The 25,113-nt window shown below is 43.9% G+C and overlaps 1 protein-coding gene across 1 annotated transcript in view; it reads right to left on the bottom strand.

Annotated features, from left to right (window-relative positions):
- The window catches only part of LOC104295156, a 36,388-nt gene extending 24,461 nt beyond the window's left edge, over positions 1-11,927 (bottom strand). Inside the window, exons 1-10 of the mRNA XM_009894867.1 lie at positions 11,906-11,927; positions 11,331-11,349; positions 10,654-10,726; positions 10,222-10,374; positions 9,200-9,408; positions 4,689-4,780; positions 3,970-4,070; positions 2,905-3,075; positions 740-951; positions 135-238 (exon numbers count right to left, since the gene is read on the bottom strand). Of these exons, the coding sequence (XP_009893169.1) occupies positions 135-238; positions 740-951; positions 2,905-3,075; positions 3,970-4,070; positions 4,689-4,780; positions 9,200-9,408; positions 10,222-10,374; positions 10,654-10,726; positions 11,331-11,349; positions 11,906-11,927 (1,156 nt within the window). The remainder of the gene's footprint in view (positions 1-134; positions 239-739; positions 952-2,904; positions 3,076-3,969; positions 4,071-4,688; positions 4,781-9,199; positions 9,409-10,221; positions 10,375-10,653; positions 10,727-11,330; positions 11,350-11,905) is intronic.
- Positions 11,928-25,113: the final 13,186 nt, after the last annotated feature.

Genomic DNA, 25,113 nt, shown 5'->3' with positions numbered 1-25,113 from the left:
TGAGAAGAAACACCTGTTACTTAATTGAGCATTTTGGAAAGTATTGAGCAAAGCAAGAGATTGATTAGCTCTGTCCCACAACTTGCAGAGAGTGACAGGGCTCACAGAGAATTAGCTGAACTGATAGGGATTACCGGTGAGCTCAGACTGCTGGGTGAGGAATGCCACAATGTAGTTATATACATCCGTTTTGCCAGCTGCAGGGATTTCAGAGAAGACTGTATTGATTCCAGCAATTCTGTAGAAGAAAGAAACCTGGAGTAAATAAAGGACTCTTGGGAGCCAACCCATTGCTGAAGAGCTCTCATGAAATATTCTGGGGTTGCTCTCTCTGGCTGCCCTAAAAATAAATACATCACAAGAATCAAAGTAAAGTATTGAAAGCCTGGCTTCATTGTTGCCTGGGGAGTTTTTTATTGGTCTTAGTGGAGGCAAAGTGAGTCCAAATTCAGGTCTTCTAAAGGTCTTGTCCCAAGAAAATGTCTGAGTGCAACTAATACCCAAATTAGCAGTGTGTGGGCTAATTCATAAAGTAAAGAAAAGACAAATAAACTGACTTGCCAAGACATGCAAGACAAATGAGAGGAGTGGGAGTAACTGTCTTCTGGACTTTTTCTGTAACTATGGCACTGTGTTCCCTCCTTTTGCAGTTTATCTGCTGCACTGAATTATTCTTTTACTAAATGGTTTAAAGCCCAAGCAACATGGAACAGCCTCAAGCAGGGTGACCATGACTCACAGAGACTTGTAGGAACTGCAGGATATGGTGTTGGGGATGTCCTGAAGGATGGGGGCATGAATGCCTGGCAGAACAGCCACAAGCCTCTTCTGAAACCAAAGGTGGTAGTCGTTGTCTGTGAAGGTAGGAAGTGCAGAACGGAGCTGCGCCACTGTTCTTGCCAACATGGTACGCTTCACTGCCATGGAGATATTGAAGGTGTTGGTAAAAGGCTGCATCAGGAATACAAAAAGCTACTGTAAGGCTCTGGGAGAATATTCAAAAACTAAGAGGAGAATATTTCTGGGTGATGCAGTTTCTATTTCTAACCCAGCAATAACAGCAAATCATGCAACATCCATAAGGATTTTATAGCATTGTAACAGTGCAGCCAAGACCTGACTAAATTACCATGAAGCATCAGGTTACACAAGGAAAAATTTCCAGCAAAGTCAGCATAGAAGAATAGGGTTGGTTTTTTTGGGTTTTTTTTTATGTCCCCACCTTCATCTTCTGTAGCAGGGAAATGTTTTGAAACTAATTCAGCACAGTAGGAGAAACAAACTTTAGCGTTCTATTCTAGACCTTCAGTTTTCAGGGATGTCACTCTTCTCTATTTGAGACTTGTCTGAGGCAGCTGAGCTGGCATAGCTCCCGATGCTTACGCAAGATAGAAGACGTTTTCTGAATTACTTTTGATTTGTGATACTAAATATATTCCCTGACACCTCAGACTCTTTGCCCAAGTCCTGTGTTTTATAGCACAAAATATATACTTTGCATAGCTGTTTTATTGTTCATTTCCTACTGACCCTCGAGAAATGGTTTGGTCAGATGTTTTTTTTTTTTTTTTTGCCAGGTGTGTTATTTTCACCATCGAGATTGTTTTATTTTCTAGTTTCATGGTGTTATTGTTTAAGGGAGAATTACAGGTCTGACTCTCACCCCTTTGCTACTCTTCCAGCTGTCACCTGCTGGCTTCTGCACCTTGTGTCCTGGTGCAGGCTGTCAGTGGCCATCAGTGGTAGTTTAAGTGGATAGGCTGTGCTAGGAACTGCGACACCTGAGGAACGGGCATACAGTCCTTTCTGTCACCTCTGCTGCAGAGCCTTGAACAGGACCGGGGATACCAGGTATCGCTTGCTTTCAGCTCTTGTTGAGCTTTGTTGCCTCTCAGAGAATGCTGAGCACCCTGCAAAGCCAGGCCCCAGAGGAGCACTGAAGGACCCAGCTGATGGGACAAAACTGCTAAGTGTCTGAAGCTCCTGCTGCCGCCAGGAGGTGCTTCCAATATCTCTGTGAGTACAGCCCGGATGAGACTCTACCTCCACACTAGACTCCTGCTTTCTCATCAAACAAGGTGGGAGCAGCTGGATTCTAAAGAGTTTCATTGTTTGCTATTTTAAGCCAAAAAAAAAAAAAAAAGAAAAGTAACAATTATTATTTCTGCAGGCCAGAGGCTAGCTTTGTACCATTCTAGGCATGTGCTGCTGCTTCTGGATGAATGCGGAAAATGACAGACAGATGCTCTGGTACAAAGCTCGCTTTCAAAGTCTTGGGAAAAGCTGAGTTAGTCATGATACCGTAACCCGGTAGGAAGTCTTCTCTCTGATCAGCTCTTACCTGAGGGAGAGACCTGCAGGGTCTGAGTCTTGCAGACTGAAACTTTGCATATCTTCTGTTGGCCTGATGAAAGGTATTGTATTTACAAGGAGCCAAGAAGGGCCCTTAGCTAATTACTGTATTAGAGGAGCCTCAGCAAATAATTGGCACTGGGTGCACAGTCAGAACTGTGTATGTGGGAGAGGAATTACTACAGCCTGAGTCAAAGACAAATAGTAAATTGTTGTGAATTAATATGATGTAAATTAATGGTGCTTTAGGGACCTCTTTGAGCCTTATTCTTTTACAAAGGCTGGAGATCTGGCCTGTGTCTTTCAGGCAGTCTGGGGTGGGAAGGGGTTGGTGGCAGCTGTGTCAAACCCAAGCACAGACTAAACATGTGAGGAATGCAACATGCAGTGCCATAATCTCTTTCTGGCCTCGAACCCACTGCAAGGTTCCTTGGCAAACCTGTTGTATCACCTTTTACTTTAGGTTACTGCACATTTACAGGATGCACAGGAAGACTTCTGTCCTCACAGACCTCTCCCGCTGAGCGCCATTAACAAGCTGTCTGCACTTACCTCTTCTAAAGCAGAATTAAGCTCGTCCCAGTAAGTGGCCAACTCATGGAGACCCGGCAGTTTGGTTAGTCTGTCAAAGATCCGTTCAATGTTAGCAACAGAGCTGAACACGTCTTGGGACAGTGTTAACTGGGCAAGCTGGATGGCAGTCAGCTCCTCCAGGAGTGCCATCTGGAACAGAGACAGAGAGATTTAATTATAAATATACATTTGTATTTTCTTGAATTGACACTGTCAGCATATGTGTCTGCAGTTTTTCGTCACGCTTTGTCCTCAAGAACAAGGGCTCTTTCTCCTCTGGCAGATGCAGGTTAGATATTTAGTGTTCATGATGGAGCAATGGCGTGAGGCTGAGACAGGCTTGTTCTATTTTTTCGTAGCCTTGCAATAGGAGAGAGTCTTTGCACCAGAAGTGTTAGATTTTAATGGAAATGATTAATTTTTGAAAAGCTAGTGAGAGATTGTGGGTGTTTGCTTGCCCCAGGTAAGCTGGGTATCTCTCGGAGCTCCTTCTCTTGTTGGGGTGAGAGTGAGGGAGGCCCCAGTTTGGGCTTCTCTAATACACTCCACGGAAACATCCCTTTAGTGCCCCGTGCCACAGACTGCCATGGAAAGCAAGTTGTCTGATAATCAGCTCAAAACTCTTCCAAGACAAACAGAGAATCTGGATCAGATATAGAGATCCTTTAGCTCCTGTGCAGGTGCTCTAGCTGTGCAGCCATCCTTTTGCTGGGTGTTGTGTTAAGGCAAAGTGAACCAACTGGCCAGGAATTGTTGGAACTGAAATACAGGGGAATAATCAGAAAGCGTAGCTGAGCTCTTCCTGTAGCAGAGTGGAAAATCCTGGCTCTTGTGAAGAGGATGGAAAAAATTTCTATTGTTTCTAATTAAGGAGGAAAGAGCAACAGGTTTTTATTTCATGTTTGTTCAAAATATTTTGTAATAGTCTTTAGCTCTCAGAGGATAAATCCCATGATGAATTGTGTGATTGTCTAAAAAGGAAATAGAAATAGTTTTGCTCTATGGTCGTAAAATGTCACAAAGTGACTAAGTCAGTAGCCTTACCCCAGTGAAGTTTTCATAGGCAGCAACAAAGTCTGTGATGTTAGCTATGGATCTGAATCTCTGGAAGTTAAGAGTCATCCAGTTTTCATCCATCTGACAATCTAAAATGCAACATTAACAAATTATTTATGTTTCAGTTTAAGACTCAAAAAACCTAAGATCATTTGAGGGTGTGTATGGAAATGATAGAGGAAATATTTCTGATTATCATGTAGCTAAGCAGTCAGTCAACCTGGTTCTAACCAGGTTGGCTCATATTGATGCAGTTCCTGGAAGACTGTCACAAAGTGGTGTCTAGTAATTTCATGGAAAATTGGGACACTACTGCTTAGTTGCTTTTCAACTTTTATTCTTTACCAACTTTGCAAGACAAGAATGTTGAAAAGAAAACAATTCAGTGGTTCAGTAAGTCTAAAGGCAGTTTGTGCTTGTAATAAGGGTGCAGTTAATTTTTTTTTTTTTAAATTTGCCCCTCCCTTCAGTCAACAAGAAAATCTGGTGTTGCTTCTTTGTAGGGACAAAGGCTGCTCTCCATTTCATACTGGGGCAGCTGCACTGATGTGGAACTGGCTCATTGAGGCGTAGTTGGAGTGCAACTTTTACAGTCTACAAAAACCACAGCTCCAAATTATTGAAAACTCCTAGGCACAGGAGAAATGTCAGTGAGGTCGGAGGGACCCCAGGGGCCTGAACAAATTCAGTGGGAAGAAAAGGCTCACCTAAGCGAGGAAGAGTTTGGACAATCCATTGGGTTATGTCAGTCTTTGTATCTGTTGCCATGTCATCAAATGCGTAGTCCAAACCTCTCACTCTGCAAGACAAGGAGAGAGAAGACAAATGTCAGCATCAGTTATTTGCTGTGGCTTTCACAGATCCAAGCTAATAACGTCTTTATCACAGACAGCCAGAAGTGTCTTCTCTGATGGGACAGATGAATTCACAGTCTTTCCTCTCGCTTGTCAGTCAGATCCCGGCCCGTAGCCACAGTGACATTCTCCTTTACAGTGCACACAGATGAGAGAAACTGAGCTGGACTTATACTCACATCATTTGTAAGAGTGGGCAATCACTGATAGCAGGCAGTGTCATTAATTCATTGTGAGTGATGGAGCCTAGATACAAGGTCAGTGTCCCATTGAACAGGGATTCCAAGTCTGTTCTTGTCATTGAGGCAAAATGTGGCTTCAGGATCTGGAAAATGCCTTTGAGCATTATGTCACGAACTCCAGTGCTCGTTATGCTCTCTGTGTGCATCTGGGGAGAAGAATAAATGGGAAGTAATGCACTACTGGAGTGTGATAGAGATGCTTATCTTTGGGCCTCAGTCATTACGTGTATTAGTGTGGCTTTGTCCTTGCAGAAATGAACAGCAGATTTCATGATACAGGGCTGGGCAGTGTAAATGAAAATGTGCTGGGGTTTTTGCCTTCTTCCCCCCCCCCCGCCCGCAGCTTAATCTGAGAGACTTGATAATTCTGCTTGTTTGGAATCATACCATTATATTTTTTTATAGAAATTTGCTTTGGAGAAATCTATAGATGATTGTGCAGTCAGGAGCAAGAGCGAATGAAAATGAGACCCAGCAAGAGGAAGCAACTGGAGGAACTCTCTTACCTGTGCTACAAGGGAATTAACTTCATGCAGAAAGGTGTGTAGTTCAGAGACATTGCGGGTTTGGAGGGTTTTCATAATCTCCGTAACATCTGTCTCTGCACTGGCCCTCGTGTTGTCGGTTAGGATACCAGAGGTGATGAGTAGCTTTCCTAGCTGCACTGAAGTTAGCAAATCTGTCACCTCAAACTAAAAAGGAAAGGAAAAGGATGTCATCCTAGGGGCAGCTCAGTGCTCTCCCCAGCTCTAATCTTTCTGCATGTGAGTGGCCACTCAAACGCTTACAAGTAATCCCAAGCCAGGGACAGTGCCCTGCTGCTATTGCAGAGTGACACAACGGAGCACCCTTGTGGAACCCAATGTGAGCTTTGCTCGGTGTGATACCTACTCCATTAAAGCTGGGATTGAGGTGGAGGAAATCGCTGTAGTCAGTGTAAATACTAGAGAATCCAAAGTTGTCCTCTAACCAGTCTCGGCTGTTAGAAGTGGTGAATGTACAAGCTACTCCTGAAAGAGATAGTATGTTGGATGGTCAGAAGCTACTAGAGCCTGTTGGCAGGAGAGAGGGGAAGCTTTGTCTAACAGGCCAGACACTCATCTGTGCAAGACAGCTGGATAAGCATATGCTTCTGGAAAAATACCTCTCTATGAGAAGGCGAGGTAGAAATGGTGCTGTAGCCACAGCTGGGCCTTGAAAAAGCTCAGAGTGGCTGTAGGAAGTAGAAAGTGGTGCTCAGAAGTGCCAATCGAGGCTGAAGTTTTTTCCCAGTTTCAGGTACTAGAGTAATCCCACCCTTCTGCAGTTTAGTTTGGCCATTTTTGTACCACAGAGTGCTCCTGGGATAGTTCACCCTAAAGAAGGTGGGGGTCTGCTTGTTTTTGTGAATTTTGTTGTAATCCTGAAATTGTGAGTATTATTGCTTAGGTGTTGCTCAAAAGTAGTGTAAGGTTTTAGTATTAAAGTGCTTACAGGATCATGAGAGAAAGTAATATGCAGTAATCTGTTACCTTCTTTTGCTGCTTGCCCATTGAGGAAATCCATCCTGGCCTGGTATACAGCTCTCTGTGTGTCAGGATCTAACTCATGGTGCACAGAATTCAATCCTTTGTAGCTGTATATTGATAAAAAATAAAAGGGATTTCAGTGTTTCATATCACAGTATTTATAAGCCATGCTGTACCAAAAAAATAGATAATTTTGAACCCAAGAAAACTTTAGCCAGTTAGAGAAAAGTAAAATGGTTTTGAACCTTGCAGAACATTAACATTCACTTAAGTGTTCAGGTGCTTTGTTCATATATCATCTCTGCAAGTTCAGCCATTGCTGATAGTTTTTTCATTGTGCTGTACTGCTTTTTCTGGAGAGAAAGAACATTGTTTATTTTGAGGTCGTAATCTAAAAATAGTAATTTCCAAATCTCCAGGGCAGCATTTGACATTATGATAAGAGAAGAGCTGCAGGTTCATTTTCATAGTAGCCTTAGCAGCAACAGGTATAGCAGTCACAAAGTTTGCAGTGAGGAGCCATGCTTATGTATTATCTCTGTTAACTTTGTTTCTCAGTAAGTGCAGATGACAGATATACTCACATGTCTTGGAAATCAGTGCAGCCTATTTTTGTTGGGAAGAGCCTTAATATATTTGCGTCAGTAACAGCCAGCATCCTTTTCAGTTTCACCTGAAACAAGTCTTTCAAGGAGGGTGAGCACAGATCTGGGAAGTTCTCTTTGACTTTGGTTAAAATGGTCTCCAGCATTGAGTACATCACATTGTGGTCAAGTGGAGGAGTCAGTGTTAAGGTTGATAACTCGGTCAAGTAGTCTTCAAGGTAAAGGACATTATTGGTACTGAGGACTTGTGTGATGGCAGCAGCTAAGCTGCTGTTGGAGAGCACGTTGCTGAGGACTGTAAGCTGGGCTACCTGGCTGGCGGTGAGGACCTCGAGAGCTGTAAACTGTGAATAGATACACATGACTAAAAACCCAGTGTAAGAATTAAACTACTGAACAAGTTGCCACATGAGATAAATTCTTCCATACAGCACTGTAGGTACCAGACTGTTGAATATATGATGTAAGTTTAGTAGGCACCGTGTGGGTGTGGACTGCTGAAGTCTGACTGTTTACTGACCTGTAGCTCTAATCACTGATACTGCAATCCGTAAGCAAGTGAACGTTTCAGTCACTTTATCCCCCTGTTCCTCTATTGCTTGAGTGTTCACAGCCTGCTGGGTGAAACAGCTCTAGGAAGCCCTACTTTCAAAGTGATTTCTTACCCCATCAAAGCTGCTCCAGCAAGAAGTGAGATCACTATATGATGCATAACTTTGGAAACTCTTCCAGTTGGTCAGTAGCCACTCTTTTGCTGATTTTTTTTCACAAACTAAAAACATAAAATAATTTGTTATTTCTTGATAGACATATAAGGATGGATCTCCTTTGAGACCATGGGGATGGAAAAGGCTTAGAGGGAGGGTACTGGGAAAAACGAAGATGAGTTTAACCCAAAGATCACTATCACTGATCTCTTCTAACATAGTTTAACCTGAGTTCAGAAAATCTGTTTAAACAATCTTATTGTGGTGCTGAAAGAACGAGCGTGTTACTGAATAATTTTTGTTAGAGTCCTTTATCATCTGATCATCTTAACAGCTAGTTCTCATTCTGCAGACAATAGGTGTCAGTAGTTTATATGGGTATCTGTTGAATCTATTATACCAGGAAAATTTGGACTGTAAATACTGATCACTAACCATGTGTGGTAAGGAATCTTCTAATCCAGTCAGCTACCAGTTGCCTCGTGCTGTTGTCCATCTCAGAATAAGCAGTGTCCAGAGCTTGAACCCTAGAATTCAGAAGGGACAGATGAGACAAACTCTGTTGCCAGCTCCTGGTATGAATAACAATTTGTTAGCTCATATTTCCCTTCACTTCCTTTGCTGAGTTGAACATTAGCAATTCTCTTTGGGTGCATGATAGAAACTGAGATAACCCTTCATGTTCTAAGGTGAATTTGTGGAGCCCTGTTCATGTCCCAGCTAGTTTCTTCACATCTCCATCCTGCTTCATGTCTTCTTCCAAGTTTCTACCTGTCTCCACTCACTTCCTTCACCAGCTTCTCTCTCTGGGAGAGGTCCCCAAGAGGCACAGAATATAATAGTAAAAAATGTTATTTATGTCTGATAAATGTATGTTGCTTTCTTATGTGGCTGGAGGAGAAACCTACTTACAGCTGCCTCCTGAACAGCAGTGAAGGTGTGCGAGGCACAGGTTGAGTATTACATATGGTCGTACCCTATACAATCACGTGACACTGATTCCAGTGAGCACACTGCACTGTCTGGTCAGTGTACTGCATTTGTCTTGTTCTTTGCTGGCAGCTTTCACGCCCTGGGCCCTGGATCTCATTCTATCTTTGATTTTTTTTCTAGCCCTATCTTAACTGTTCTATGGATAGATCTTAATAAGGCAAATTAGGAACAGAGATAGCTGGCAGGAAAAGACATCAAAATTCAAGTCTTAAGAAGTACTGTTTGACAATGCAATGTATCTCCTGGTTCTATCAAACCACAGGCTTGTGCATACCATCTAATGAGACCCTGAGCTTAGATCAGACGTACACTGTGGCCAGGCCATCACAAGTGACTGGAAGCTGTGCCATGCAGTCCAGGATGCTGGTGCCAATGGAGGGAAGGTAGGCATGCAGGGTCTCCTGGAACCAGGATGCCAGGAAACCTGCATTTGCGACTTTTGGATCAGACTTCACGACTTCCCATGCTGCATTTAACATGAAGGCTTTGGTGGCTGATGCAATCTGGTCACTGCGGACCTGAAAACAAGATGGAAAATGCTGAAAGTATTGCAAATTTATTATGGGTATTATTGCCATGATTAGGGGTAGAGCCAAGACCAGAAACTCTTTGTGGTAGATTCTGCACAATCACTGGGACAACAACGCTGTCCCTTTCCCGAGATCTTCAGGTTGGTTGTTGTCACACTTATCTAACTGTAAGTGACTTGGCTGTTCTTGAGAAGATACAGAAATTGCCTTTGTGCTTTCAATCCCCGTATATAACCTTAAATGAGGTCATCTATACTGCCTTGAAAATTACTCCTGAGAGTGGTGTGAGCAAACCTATTTTCCTTGGTGCTGGCACTGTACTAGGAGCATGGACGTGGTAAGAACTGTGTCCGGGCTGAAAGGTAGTAACTTGTTCAGGTAGGGTGTGCTATCTCCATCAGAGAGAAGAAGTAAAGGCAGGTAGAGAAGGAGAATGAGCTGTTCAGCTGAGTAAGAAGTAGATTCATCACTTCCAGTAGCCAGACTCCTCTCCCGTTCTTGTTAAGGATAATGGGAAAATAAAGTTTTGAGGAAGATTTGGAGGGGAAGAAGGGAAGAGAAGGCTGGTTTGTACTGAAGCTTGTGCTCACGTTTTTCTGTAATCGTAGTAACAACATACTAGAGATGCAGGGCTGCAGACTCCCCAGGTAACTATTGACTAGTCTCTGCTCACATAGCAGCATGGGGAAAAAAACCAGTGAAATACTCCAGCAAGTATGGATGTAGCCCAAGCTAAAGAACCCCTGTGTATGGTCTGAAGAGGGAGCTGCTGATGGTCCTCCACCCTGATGCTAATATTACCTGCACACTGATTTCATTCAGAGCAGTTTGCAGCACTTCACTGTTGACTTGTTGAAACAAGAGCAGGAAAGCCCCTTGGTCCAGGAGAGCAGTAGGGTCTGTGATGTAGCATGTGAGGATGGAGGAGAGTTGCCTTGATGTCAGCTTGGTGCCCTGAGACATACACAAGCACATTATGTCAAAAAAAAGGGAAAGATGTACAAGTCCGGGGTCAGAGCATGCAATTCTCTTGCTCTTGTTGTTCCTACAGACAGTCTCTAGGGAAAGGGATGGCCAGGCTTGCTGCCTTTTGCCTGATGGAAGTGATTTCAGAGCAATGCCATCTAATGTGCTCAAGTAGAGGAAGGCAGATCTGACTGTGAATGTCTTGAAGTAGCTAGAAAGGAATATCTGGGGAGTTGGTAGGAGAGACCTCTTGGAGAGGTGACTTACTGAAGCACAGGCGTACTGCCGGAGGGAAGGGCTGCACCAGTCACCGCTCTTCAGGATGGAGCTTAAATTTGAACTGGAAAGGAAGCGGGAAACATTGAACATTTTCCATTACGTGTCTGATGAGAAGGGGGATGGCTGGGCTGCAGAGGGCTCCGGTTCTCTTGGTGAAGCTTTTGGGAGATGGTATTTTAGCTCTAGCATAATCTCTCCGAGGCAGTATGGATACCAGTTCCCAAGGGTGCCTACCTGCTTTCAGAGGAGCAGTATGTTGGAGCTGTGAAAGAAGAAAGAAATGTATGACACTAATATTTTAGTCTTTCCCTTTGAGGGTATGCATGATGCTTTCCTTTGGGTGCAGGAAGTATTGAGCAGTCCTGCCAGTTTCACATTTGACAGCTTCTCCCTTCAGCTCCTTGTGCTTGCTATTCATGTTGTGTTGGAAATTGTGGGTGTGTAATAGTGAGTGTTTCTTTTCGGTGCTGGGTTGAGACTGCTGAAAGGCTCTAAACAGCCCTTAAATAAGTGATGCAGAAATTTTACATGGATTCTATTCAGGGACATTTCCTAGGGGCATCAACTTTCTCAATACTTTCATTCTGCTCTTTTGTGTGCCAAGACCCTGTCCGACAACTCAAGTGTACAAATGGTACCTTAGATACAAACAAAATGTTACTTACACGTGAGGAATGGTGGACACTGGGAAAAGAAAGGAGAGAAAGCAGTGGTTAGGACAGAGTATTCATGACATGAAATAGGATGTAATTTACTCAGGCTGCTAGCTACAAAGCAGTGACTCCTGTATTGCATTGCCCTGTTTGCATCAGGCAAACCATTGGGATGGTTGAAAGATGACCAGTACCACAATGCATCTGCTGGTTAGAACAGACTGGTCACTCTAGGCTCAGGACAGACTGACCAGATTCTTGGCCGGTGCAGGTCAGTGTCCTGGTGGAACTGCGCTCTTATTCCAGCTAACAGATCAGCTTTAAAGCAGGAATCCTCCCTGGCTGCAGTATTATACCTTCTCTCCTCCAGCCTATGGGTTTGTGGAGCTCTGGGAAGTATTGCAAGTGTTTGTTAGTAACTTCATGGAGGTTCCCTTGCACTAGACTGCTCTTAAGTGGCTGTTGCTGAGTGAATAAAATTGGATTGTGGCTATTACAGGTAACTGATACTACTTTTAAGTGCCTGCTGTATGATCGAGAACCCAGAAACAAACTTTTTACAGCATTCAGTGATGTTACACACATACCTGATTTAGACTTTTCACACATGGCCCTAAAGAAAAAAAAAAACACGAGTGGAATTGTTAGATGAGTAGAAATAAACCATTTTTCTTCTATTATAGACCCCCATAGAAATGCAAGAACAGAGACTGAAGAGTATGAAATTAAGCTCATTTTTCATTCTTCACTGGTTTACGCTCATCTTTCTTATGTACTCCATTATATACTGATACTGAGCACACATCCTAATGATTCATGCTATTTTTGTTACATAGCACTACATGTTCAGCGTTGGAGCCCAAACCATACTGCAGTCTTGACAACACCAGAGACACTTTGCTCTGTTGCTCTAATCAGTGTATTCAGCTGTGTGGGAATCAGCCCTCAGCATGGTTGTAGAGCTCAATTGACTTACCTAAAACGAGTAAAGTTGTAAGTGCAATTAAAAGTGGTGGCCTTTCTTTTCCCTTCATTGTTCTTTTCTTGAGTGGATCGCCTTTTCAAGCCTGAAAAAGCATAAATTATCTGTGAATTGCCTCTTTTGACTATAGATACTCTCCTGAAATTCTGCAGAAGTTCTCCTTGCTGCCCAGATTGTCAGGCCCAGCACTCTGCAAGTGGAGCTGCTGAACTGTGGAGTGCTCTGAGCACATGCACCGTCTGGCTGTAGACTTCCTTACTGCTTGCTGGAACCGTCTCTCTCTTCAGTTACTGTAAGGGCTTTCAGCCTTTTCTGAGGTGCACTTGAAGGGCAGGTATGGGTCCCCGCAGAGTGAATGCAAGCTCACTGACAGTGGATGTACTTCTGTAAGTTGTCTCTGGCTGTATTGGAAAGCTGCTCTGTGTTTGTGCATGCTGCAGCTTGGAAAGGGAAGCTATAAGGCAACAGATCCTCCTGACATCGCTGCTTACATCCCTTGGAGCCAACAGCAGCCCCTTAATGGTGATGGTGACCAGGGTTCACCTTGCTCCTGGTGTGGTTGTTAGTGCCAGGGAAATTTCAATGATCTCAACGCTTATGAAAGTAAACAGGCTGAGGGATGGGTGCCTTATAAAAATAATCAGAGCTAGTATTAATCACCAGTGAATGAAAACATTCCTCCATCACTAAAAGAGACTCCTAAAATTTGATTGTATTTTTTTCATAAGAGTACCTTTCTTTGTAAGTTGTTACTTTTTTTTTGCCTGGTGTACTTTCTGTCAGCTATCACATTCTGCTTGATGACCAGAAACAGTCAGATCTTGCTTATATTAGAAATTCTCAAATACAAACGTAATGTTTTTCCTCTGTAAGATATCTCACGACAATACAACACAGAGCCTGTGCCACAGATCCCTCCAGCGTTTCAATCAGTCTAGTAATACTTTGCTTCGATGGAACAAACTTTCAAGTATTGTATGTCCTAGACCACTGATAAATCACTGTTTTGAAATTGTGTCATATTTTACCCATCTTTACTTGCTTTATTATTTTAAAAAAAAACTTGAAAGTGATAATGGAATGGCTGGAATTGGCCAAGAACAACATCCAGTTCAACTGGAGATCAGTTGCTCTGCCAAATTATGTGGAAGAGCAGCAGCATACACATTCCTACATACAGTACCAACTTGCTCATTAATAATCATTAACTTAATTATTTAGCTGGAAGAGAAAGCAGCCATACCTCCCCAAACTTACTTTTTCTCCTTCCAGAACCTCCTGAATCCTAGAAAGCAGCGTGTAGTCCATCAACTGACTGCAGGAGTAGCTCTTTCTCCAGTGTCACCTTTTTATAGGATGATATCCAGCTGATCGCAGGGGACATGGTGAGTGATGCCAGGTGACTTCTTTGACTCTGTTCCAAGGAGCAAAGGCCCAGCCCTTCCTGAGGCATCCTCAGGTGTCACATAACTTATGTCACTTGTTAAAAAAATTGAACTCCAGTAGTAGTCTCTGTCCTTCTCCACCCATTCAGCATGGAAATGAGCTGCCTTAAAGTGAGAACAGCTTTTAAGTGGGAAGGGTCAAAGAATTGATGAAGACTTGATAGTGCAATTGCATAGACAATTTCTGTATTATTTTCCCAAGTAGGTTTGTGGGGGGAAGTTTAGCATCTCTGGAGAGCTCAGAACCTGGCAGAACTAGAGCCCTCTGTAGTCTCATGCTATTGAAGTTATCACAAGCCAACAAAGAGGCATCGCATAACACTGTTTTAATAAGCTGCCACTGCAAATACTGGTTGTTATGCACTTATTTTGCTTATTGATACAGGAAACATTTCTAGTCCACTGCCCCTGCCAGAGCAGGGTCACCTACAACAGGTTGCACAGGACGGCGTCCAGGTGGGTTTTCAATGTCTCCAGAGTGGGAGACTCCACAACCTCTGTGGGCAGCCTGTGCCAGTGCTCCACTACCCTCAACGTAAAGAAGTTCCTCCTCATGTTAAGATGGAACTTCCTATGTTCAAATTTGTGCCCGTTACCTCTTATCCTATCACTGGGCACCACTGAAAAAAGACGGTTCCCATCCCCCTGGCACCCTCCCTTTCAGTATGTGTAAGCATTAATAAGATCCCCCCTCAATCTTCTTTTCTCTAGACCAAAGAGACCCAAGTCCCTCAGCCTTTCCTCATATCCTTGCCATTTGTAAGGACTGTGCCAAGCACCTGTTAATGTGGACACAGTTGATTTATTATCTCCTGCCATCTTTCAGAGCTTTACTTTTCAGTACAACAGACCATTTGGAGTCCTGTGAGCCCTATGAATGTCTGTTAAAAGCTTAACCAAATACTTCTTTTTTGGGTGGGTAGTTGCACATGGCACAGCCTGTGATGTGACTGTGAGAGCAGATACTGCTCATGCAGTGAGAATTATGAATTAGATTGTAGTCAGAATCTGCAAAATTTGAATGCTAGCTTGATATTTCCTTTTGTGTTACAAGAGCCCTGAGATTGAGCTGGTGAGAAGTGATAATGGTTCAGAGGTTTTATTATTTTTTTCAGAAGACATTCACTCCCATGCTGTATTTCAAAGCCAAGGTTTGCTTCCTGGTCACCCAGTCTTTAACAAAGTATCATCAGTGATGTGTGATGCACAATATATGAACCAGTCCTGGTTTAAATTAGCACTACAGTGAACTGAATGAGATATTTTGCACTCTCCATTAAGCATTTCAGAAGTTGTCAGGTGCTTCGGAGACCAGCTGTACTCTGATAAGATCTTGCTGGTGAGGTCAGGGAATATTTTGATCTCTGACACGTTAGGTTTGTTACCTTGTGTTCTCAGGACAGATTCCAGAGTTTTATCTTTAATTGAGCAGCTCTTGGAATGGAAAAAAGCAGGAACACAAAAGCCACTACCACTCCTGCTGAGAACTCAACCCAGGGAAGTGGAGTGATACAAAACGTGTGTGTTTTTGTGAAACAGTTTTGAGTTCTGAAGGAAATAACTTCTACTCTGCACCTCACTAGGAGCCAAACCAAGCCTCTGTATAAACCATGAATAAAACCAGGCAGTTGCAAGATGACTGGCTGTGAAGAAATCCATCCTGCGCAGGTCCTGAGAAAGGAGATCTGTGCTCCTGCGCTTGTCTTCTCCCAAGAACTGTTGTTTGACTGGTGGAAGCTCCCATCAGGGCCACCTTCTAACTTGGTTTATGGCAGGGGCTTATTATAGACCATCTCTGTCATCTCCTTTGGCCTATTTAAATTCCCAAATTTCTGATGACATTAAGGGAGTAGCTACATGCTGTTGCTTTCTACGGATCCTCTTCCAGGCCGTTCAATCCAGCGCCAGGAGGCGTTACGTTCCTCTGGGACTCTCATAAGGAGTGAGGCAGACCTTGTCCCATGCCAGAATATATCCTTGGTGATGTGTCTGCTCGTGGCTGCAAACAGGTTAATTTGGGGGGAGGGGGTGGGGGCTTCTGTGTGATTGCTTTTAATGCTGCTTACTTCCCTGTTGATCTGTAAGGACAGCACATGCCCTGAACTTACTTAGTGCTTGGAACGACCTCACCTTCCCCCATGGTTATGTTGCAGGAGCAGCAGCATTTTCCTCATGCGATCTCCACATGGGTGCAGCAGGAAGGTGTGACTGCAGGGCCTTGGGGTTAGGCGTAAGGACTTCATACATCCCTGAGCACGGACTGAGATTTACTCCAAACATAAACCTGGCACACTGCCTGTGTACCCCTGCATTCTCTGGGGCATCGTGAGAGACGGCATTTGAGCTATCAGATATTAGGGCTACAGTCTTCCTACACGAGGTCAAGGATATAAACTTTCTTTAAATGTGGAATCAATCCCACACTTGACTCTGCAGGCACTGAGTTATCAGTATCTCATGCATTACTTCAGAGCACAAACATGTTCTATAACTACAGCAATAAACCAGAGAGCTTTTATATTTTTAGTTGCATTAAGGTAAACCACATAGATTTTATTTGTTGCTTTCCATCATGTTTAATACTTGGCAGTGTAATTTACCTCCTCCTCCTCTGTTGGTGAAAGGAATTTTTAAATTAAATCCATAAATCTTGCCCTTTACAGTAATTTTGTGTTGGGGACAGGCATTTTTCTTTTGTTCTGTTTTGTTTTTTCTAGGCTATGTTCTATATTTTGCTTCACACATATCATCTTAGATGCGTGTGAGGGGCTTGCAATAAAATACCTGTTTGTTTCCTCCTGCACATTAAAAGTATCTGTAAATATGAACATGAGCCTGAGTTTAAACATCACATCCCTGAAACGGATCAGCATCGATTTTTTGTGGCAGCCTGTGTGTACCAAGCAGATCCTCAAAGCTCCTTTCTTTCTAAGAGGAGTGCCCATACCACTGTGACCATCTCTGTTCTCAGTGAACGTTTGTGGCTAGTCCTGCCCAAATGTCACAGGCTCAGCAAGACTAGGGATGTTTTCCTGGGGTCAGTTCTGGGATGTAGGTGGGAGGTAGCTGCTCCTAGGGCAAGCAAATGGGAATGTTTGGCCCCTCTATTGACTCCCTGCTTCATAGGGGTCAGACACTCTTATCCAGTGGGTTGGGAATGCATTGGGATGGGGATTACACCTTATAGCATATCTACTCAGGGATTAATCTAAACTTGGTATTATAACCAGTAACAAAGCTGAACAACCCTCCAGGTGATGTCCTCATGGATATGCTGCAGTAAAACAAGACTGCTTGAAATACTTACTTTACCCTAAGATGGCACAATCTTTCTCATCCACCTAATCCTGTATTTCCAGGCTTTAGCCACCACCATACATCTAAGAGGGATTGTGTTAAACAACAAGTTGAAAGTCTCAGTGAAAGAGAGAGTTACAGCGTGTCACAGACCATGCGATGGGATCAGAGAACTGGAAGGTGAGCATAAATAACAGCACAGTTGGAGTTAATTTTTGCTTATTTATTTCTCAGGAATGAATGACCTGGGAAAAATGTCTTTCAGAAGCACCTCATTGCTGAGATATTTTGTTACGCTTCATCTCCTAAAGCTTTCTCAGCCTCACTGCTGCTATGTCATCTATCTGCCTTGCCCTTTTTTAGCGATAACAAGACAATACTGTGACAAAATGGTCCTTCTTTGTGAGCCTTTTGTGGTGACAGAGGAGCTGGTTAAAAAAATAAAGGATCTGACTCTCATTGTCATTTACTTTTATGTGAATCTGGACTCACTTCATTGACTTCTACGTTGTATCTCCACAGTGTGGCCTGGAGCAGAGAATCTGTCATACCTCCTTTGTTTCCTCCTTCCCTGTGAGATGCTGTGTGCCTCATCCAGGAAGTTAAGCTAGATTCTCCAGCTGTTTTCTGCAGTACTGTTTTCACACATAACCCAGGATCTCAGCAGCATCATTGTGTTAACCTGCTCTTTCCTTCTAAGGCTTTTTCTGTTTTGGATTTGTCTCCTGGTGTGTTATTCTCCTCACACTTGGAATGTAATTCAGTGCCCAAAGTTGAGCTCTGTTTCCTGATGTACCTTAGCGTACATGGAGGAACCTCAGTGAACCATAATATAAAAGAGCATTAAGTGGCTTCAGAATTTTTGTGCTGTAGAGATGACATTTGAGTTTCATGTCCTTGCCCATCTCAGGAATGCTCTAAATGGCTTCAGGAGTAAACAAGACCACAGAACAGGCCATTTCTGTTCACTGGTGCATAGCTGTGGGGATGAAAATCTCCAGATGTAGCAGCTGGAAGTGAAAAAAGCAACTGCTTTTAGAGACCATGGTCACAGGCACTTTAGGATAAATGTAGTTACCTGCCACCACTGTCTAATTGCCCTGAGCGCAGAGGTGCTAGAAGCTGACTTTGGCTCATATAATTGATTGTTGGTCAACCTCCAGCATAACGTACTTATTCTGGGATCTTCTGTGTTTCACCTGGAGTAAGAGAAAAATCCCTAGTGATGGAGCTGATTTATTCTTTTCCCATATTTATTTTTTTTCAGTCTTGTGTCTTGATAGCTCTTGGACCCACAACGTCCCAACAAGGCATTTCTTGGTGCTCTGACTTTTGTTCGAGGCAAAGTGTGAAGAATGTTTGGGAGAGGCCTTTGCTAGCTTTAAAGGCCTTTAAACACTTCACAAATCTTTTTTTCAGTGCTGCAGGGACAATTTTTGGCACTTAAAGGATTTAAGGTTTGCTGCTATTTACAGATCATGAAATGAGCAGAGCAAAATTCACGTTCCATTTGAGCGAGACCCATGTATTCCTCTTTGGTCTCACTTCAAACTCTTCAACACCAGCTGAAGCCAAGCCTAGCTCTACCTTCTCCAAAAAGATAGTGTATTATATCGTACACGGAGGCTCTTCACAAAAGGCTGTGATGCCCAGGTCAGAGCTTTCTGCCCAGGCTGTGCAGACCACATTTTGCAGAACATGATATTTCCAAATAATATTCACTTAAAGTTATCAGATAAGATGGCTGAAATGGACAAATCCCACATCATAACCCTAGAGCCCATTGAATGTATGTAATTGATAAAGCTGTATTAATAAGACAACACTTGGGAAATATGTCACATAGCTCTGTTATATGATGGTAGCCCATTACAGACACACAGACAGGTGTTTCCTTTGCTTTGCTGGAGATTAGAACAAAAACAATTTGGGATTTGGCATTTGTCAAAGTGGTATCGACATTACAGAATCCAGCCCTAGCCCTTGGTGCAGACATGTGGCCTGTGGGATCGCAGATTTGGGACTCAGGTGGTTTCTTCCCTGCTTTGCAATGCATTATCATGCCATAGCAAAGTTATTCTGCTGTGAAGGCGCTGCATGCTTGTGAAGCCACCTTTGGGTGGGGGAGACCTGAATGAGTTCCTGCCATGCAAATGCATCAGTGGTAGAAGGGTGCGACGCAGAACACCCTGCCCAGAATTAAAAATCAATTGATGACTCAAATCTGGATCAAATCCACTGAGAAGCAGTTTCCCATTTTCAACAAGGATTGGCTGAAGGTGGCCATGAGTGGCCAATTTCTGAAAGCCCTCAGTTGCTCAGTTTTTATGAACTTGTCCGAACTGGTGTTCCCTAAATTTTGTGAGTTATTGGTCAATGTCTGATTTGCTAACTATGACTTTTTCTTAGACCACATTCTCAAGACACTCAGAGACTCTTGCCAAGCAATGTTTGATTCTAGGGGTGGAGAAGGACTTTTTCTTGGCAAGTCAAAGGGCAATGTATCGTTAGATGTATAATGTAAGTACGTAAAACTAGAGGATAAACACGCACCATGGAAAGATTTACAGTACAGACTGAAGAATCATAGTATTAAGGAGGCTAAGTCAGCAATAGTAGAGACTCCTTTTATTTAAATAGCAGTTAAATCTTTTTGGAAATAGCTGTTGCAGACATTACTCAGTTTCCATGTCTAAGCTTAAGTTAGCTTTGACAGTAACGTCAGTCCATCCCACTTAGTTTCATATAAGCTGTTGCTCTAGCATGAAGACAGCTATGGAGAGAGATTTTTACTTTTGTTCATTTGACAAGTCACCAGCAGATACTCACAGAGGAGAGAATTTGCTGGATCATACAGGAGGGTGAGGTACTGAGACACAGGAATAGCAGCCATGTGGGCATCTGTCTAGAGGAGCATAGCGATGGGCTCACATTTCTGTCTGTGAGAAAGAGTCACAATTCAAAATGTGGTTTTGTTCTGAATTGGAATGAAACAGAAGTACAAGAATATATGACTGAAAAAAAAACCCAACAGAAATTACTAACGTTTGTCTTACATATTTTCCAGTGAAGTTTCCACAAGAACCGATACTGTTTTGTGAAATCTTCCAGCTTGGTTAAAACAGCTGCTTCCCCACGGCTTTTTCCCCAGGTAAGTGACTTAGCAGAGACCTCCAGTGGCGGCAGGAGAGACTCCCAGGAGAGAGCTGGTGGGTTAGCAGGGCTGAGCTCCTGGTGCCCTCTGGTGCTTGCATGCTCCTTCTGGCAGCCTGGTCCCAGGGTCGTGCTGGCAGACGGATGTCCTCAGCCCACAAAGCAAGGAAAAGGTGCTGTGGAGGCAGCCGGGCTGTGCCCAGCTCCGCTGGCTTAGTGCAGTGACCCTTACGGGTGGGTGCCTGGAGGGCTGACAGGTTGCAGGAGGCAGGAACAACAAGAACTGACCCTGCAGTGCTTTTCTTACTTTCCCCCTCCCCAGTTCTCTCCACAGCTCTGACCTTGCCATGTAATTTTTAACACATTCCTTAATGTCCTGTATCTCTCCTGCCTTTCCTGTCCTTGAAAATAAGGACGCAGCCAGGCAAATTGCCTGCCTATGGCTCCATGTTTTTGAATGTGGTGTTCGGCCAGGTTCATTAATTGTCCTGCCTGGTACATGTTTACTTTTCATCAGACACATACACGCAGCAGGAAGGAGTTGAACCTTCCTTATCTTACCCTACAGAGCAGGTCACTGCAAGGGGCACGACAAGGCTGGATACTGTGAGCTGAAGTAAATCCCTTGCAGGTGCTCAGCACAGCAAGGTGCTACATGGATGTGGGGAGAAGGTACTTAAGAGTGTTTGGGGCTGGCAGCCTTTGACTGATGGGGGTTAGGGAGTGCGAGAGAGGGGTTTAATCACGCTAGACAATGACTTAGACTTTCCAGTTCATGAGCTGGATCTCTGACTTTCATAATGTGTGCTCTCTCTTTTTCCCCTCTTCTTTCTTAGGGCTGTGTATGACCTGTCACCCACTACAGGTGACTATGCACATGCACATGCCTGTGTGTATATATTTATGTGTAAAGGAGAGGGCAAGTTAGACTGCTCTGCTGCATCGCAAGGTGTCAGCCTTGCTGCAAGGAGGAGCAGCTGAGAACATGCAAAGTTTCTTAGCAGGTGGCTGACACACAGAAAACCATTTTCTTGAAGCTATAAAATACAGAGGCAGAGCTTCTTTGTACTTAAGAATAAGGAGTCCCTGTCAATTATAGCTATATTTTGCTGCACTTCAGTGTATGGTAGAGATGCCCAAGTGCTGACAATACTCACAACAGAGCCAGAAGAGGCAGGAGCATTGCTGGGTGTCCACAGAACCTCACCCTTTTTTGCCTGGCCCTCTGGAAGGTGGGTGTATGCTTTGGGAAGACCCACTCAGCCAAAGGACATGGGAGTTGTGAGAACATGGCATGGCAGCTGACACCAGTGGCTGGAGTGCTGGGTGCCAAATACTTTTAATGCTGTGAGCACCATGGTACAGCCAGAACTGATGGCTGAGGGGCCAGTGTCATGATAGCCTGGTTCTTCCTGAGCAGCCTTTCAAGGCTGGGCTGAGTTTGTGGGGGCATATGTCAGCTCCGACCCTGCTAGTGCTGAAAAATGGCCTTCCAATGATATAAGTGACCTAGAAACTGGTCATGCTTCTTACTCCTGGCTGCTTATGAGTCAGGAGTGTCTCCAACAGGCATAGCCTCAAGACCCTGCCCTGATGGGTAGCTAAACAGGTAGGGTTAGGGCATTACTAAACAATACTTCTGCTCTCTAGTGCAGCCAGTTGGTCACCAGCATGAATAGAAACCTTGTCGAGAGAGGAAAACCAGAGATCAGATTAATTACCTTTTTTTTTTTTAGCTTGGTTGGGCTTATACTTGAGGGCAAGTTTTGAGTGTTAGAGGTAGGTGGCTTTTGGCTTCATGCAACACAAACATTACAGGTGAGATTATAAGGAAAGAGGGAGGTGGAAAGCAAGCAAAATCTCTTGTGTAAACCTCTGGGAAGGTATAAAGTGGTGGTTGTGTTTTTCTTCCAGCTATAAACCGATATTTGATGCTATTTGGCCTTTTTATCCTGTCTTAACCATCTTCACTGCCTTTTGTCTTAGTCTCTGTGATGCTTCCTTTAGCAGTGTGCAGGTAATAGCTCTGGGAGTGGCATGTGGCCAGAGCAGGGTTTGCTCAGGAGTTACTACAAGAGAGGATAAATCAGGATTGGGTTTTAGTCCTGAAGTTGACAGAGGATTCGGCCTGTTTGATGGTAGGCAGGTCTCTGAGACCCTTGCCTTTCCTCTCTCTTCCTTTGCAACTTTGAAGTAGCCTCAGGCGAAGGCCCTTTAGCGCAGGCAGGTGAGGACAGATGGTCTTGCATGAGCTGTAAAACACAAACTTTCAGTGTCGAGTGCTGGTGACCCCACTGGCATTTGTAGGTGTGGGCACAGTAACATCTTGAAGCCAATAATATTTCTTTTCATATATTCTCTGCTTGTAACTGAATGCTTAAGCAAACAGAGGTGAGACCAGCTGCTTATTGAACCAAATATTGCCTTGTGTATAAAAATCTCTCTAGGTGACATTTAACAAGCAGGCACGTAATACCACGCAGTCACATAGCTGGATGTGACCTGTGTGCTTACGCATTCTTTTAAAGATCTATGCTGAGATAAGAATCAGTCCTGTCAATGTGAAACTATACTTGCATTGATAATAAATCCAAGGATATAATTTTTGCTCAGTTGCTTTCTGAACCAACAGTGTCTGCCGATCGTTGAGACAGAGCTGTGCAATTTAAATGCCTGCGTGGAGAGTCAGCTCCTTTTCTTGTCTGAACTATCCCTTTGGTCCTATGAATTCATTGGTTTGCAGAGAAAGGTGGCTTTGCAGCTGAAACGGGTCAAAAAGCTCCATGCTGCAAATGCTATGATGTCAAATGTCACAGTTGCCTGTTCATGCTAAAGCAGTTCTTACCAACACTGACTGCAGGACTCTATTCAAGAGGAACACCTTATTTATAGGTTACTTGCAAGATGGGGCTTTCAAAAAATGCATCTTCAGTCTGAAGCCAGAGCCTTTCAGACTGTCAACCCAGAACATGGCTCCAGGCAAAGTGGTTGTAAGACTGATCCACTCTTAAGCCGGGAGATGTTCTGATGAATACCTGGAGAGCCGTCCTGACTTTCTTTTCTGTGGTTCTGCAGGTAGGCAACAGGGGGTTTCATCCAGAGCAGTGGGAGTGAGGGCAGGCCTGCTGTGCAGTGGAAGCAGTGATCCATGGGGCAATGGTAGTTGGTTCATTGCCACTGAAATCACAGTTGTGACATGTGGGCATTTTTTAGCAGTGTTTCCTTGTTTGCGTTTTTGGAGAGATAATGAGGGGAGAGGTTTCACACAGCTTTGTTTCAGTTATTGGGGAGTCTTCCTTTGTGTGCCAAGTCCCAATAAGCCCGAGATCTGTACGGGGAGGATAAAAGAAGAGCTAAGTGCAAGTGGTGACTGTATCATAACACCATTTTTGTGGGCTTGGAGCTGTTCATACCGTAGACCACAGATTTTGCATCACTTCTGTTCATCCTCTTTTGTCAGTTCTAGACGCAACCCTTTGTAGGGGACTCATGCAACTCATTCTAGCAGACTGTAGCAGCAACCCCATCTGTTTCTTGCCGCACCAAAGAGCAGAGGTTTGTTTTAGGCTGAGGCTTGACCTTCATGTCTCTTTCTTTCTGGTTCTCTGTCCAGTCTCCTTTGGAGATCCTCCTAAAAGCTTCTGTTGTGTCCATTACCTTCTCAGCTGTGGTCCAAAGGGTAATTCAAGCAAAGAGCTGAACATTGCGGCTGTGTCATGTTGTTCCCCTTCAGGACTCTTTGATGTAGTCTACCTTTTCTGGGCATTTTAGTGTGATTTTGTTCTGTAACCTCTGTCAGTATATACCTGTGAGATTCATTCTTAGATGAGCTCACATAATGAAGGGATCTAGTGTGATGGACATGGCAACAAAGAATGAATTTAGTTTCCCTTTTAGAGCTGTATGTCTCCAGATCCTCTTTTTATAACTGGATCATGGTGTCCCAGCAGGGCCCTGACAGATTTCTTCTTCATGAGGCAACCAGTGGTTCTAGGATTCTGTAAGAAACAGAAAAATAACATGGAGTTTTTGAAAGGTGCCTTCTTATATCCAGAAGCTTCCTTTGCTTTTCTGTGCAGTTACGACAATTTGATATTCTTTGCTAGGTGGTATGCATTTGTTTCAGCCTTCAGTATGCGTTTAGATAATTTCCACGCCACCTGCAACTTTTTGTCTCTTAACTGCCCCTTTTGGTTCCATTTCAGCAAGCATTCTTATTTTGTTCTCTGTTATTCCTGTTCTTAAATGTCTCCTCGTGATTCTGGGACATGCACTGTATTTAGGGTCAACGAAAAGGAGAGCACTGGTGGGGATGTCTGAACCCAACGAGTCTCGATGGCCCTTGCAAAGTTGCAGAGGAGCTTGGCTGTGGTCTGACTTAATCAGTGAAAGCCTGAGCCCCGTGCTGTACATCCAGTACCAAACCCATGGTGAAATGTTCTGTATGAGCCCCTCTGGGGTACTGCTGTCTTCTGTGATTTGCTGGCCCTTGGGCCCGTGTTTGATGGGGGTTTTTCACCTGTGGTGTGAGCACATATCTGCTCAGACAGCTTCTTGAGAGTGCTCTCTCAAGCATAAGGGGAGACCTGACTTTTCTGAGAAAGCACAAAGCCCCTTTTGTTCTGGATGAAAACCACCGGGAAGTACAACGACTTTGGGCTGAGCAGGGCGTATGGCATGTGTGGTGGAGATGGGATAGGGAAGGATTTATTGTCTGGTGCCACACCTGGCTTAACATGGCAGGAACACCTCAGCAGTCAATTGTACAATTTAGTATTACTGAAGAACACTTGAGCCATACTCGATGCTACACATGCACAGCCAGGTGGGGTGAGAGAGGGTTATTAAGGCACTGACTCATTTTCCCGTGGTACAAACCACATCTCAGACCTGTCCCACTCCTGCCCACCCACTGCAG

The sequence above is a fragment of the Charadrius vociferus genome, unplaced genomic scaffold, assembly GCF_000708025.1.
Source record: "Charadrius vociferus isolate BGI_N301 unplaced genomic scaffold, ASM70802v2 scaffold600, whole genome shotgun sequence".
NCBI classification, from domain to species: Eukaryota; Metazoa; Chordata; class Aves; order Charadriiformes; family Charadriidae; genus Charadrius; species Charadrius vociferus.
Note: the sequence above shows the minus strand (reverse complement) of the source record. Positions and strands in the feature narration are given on the sequence as shown.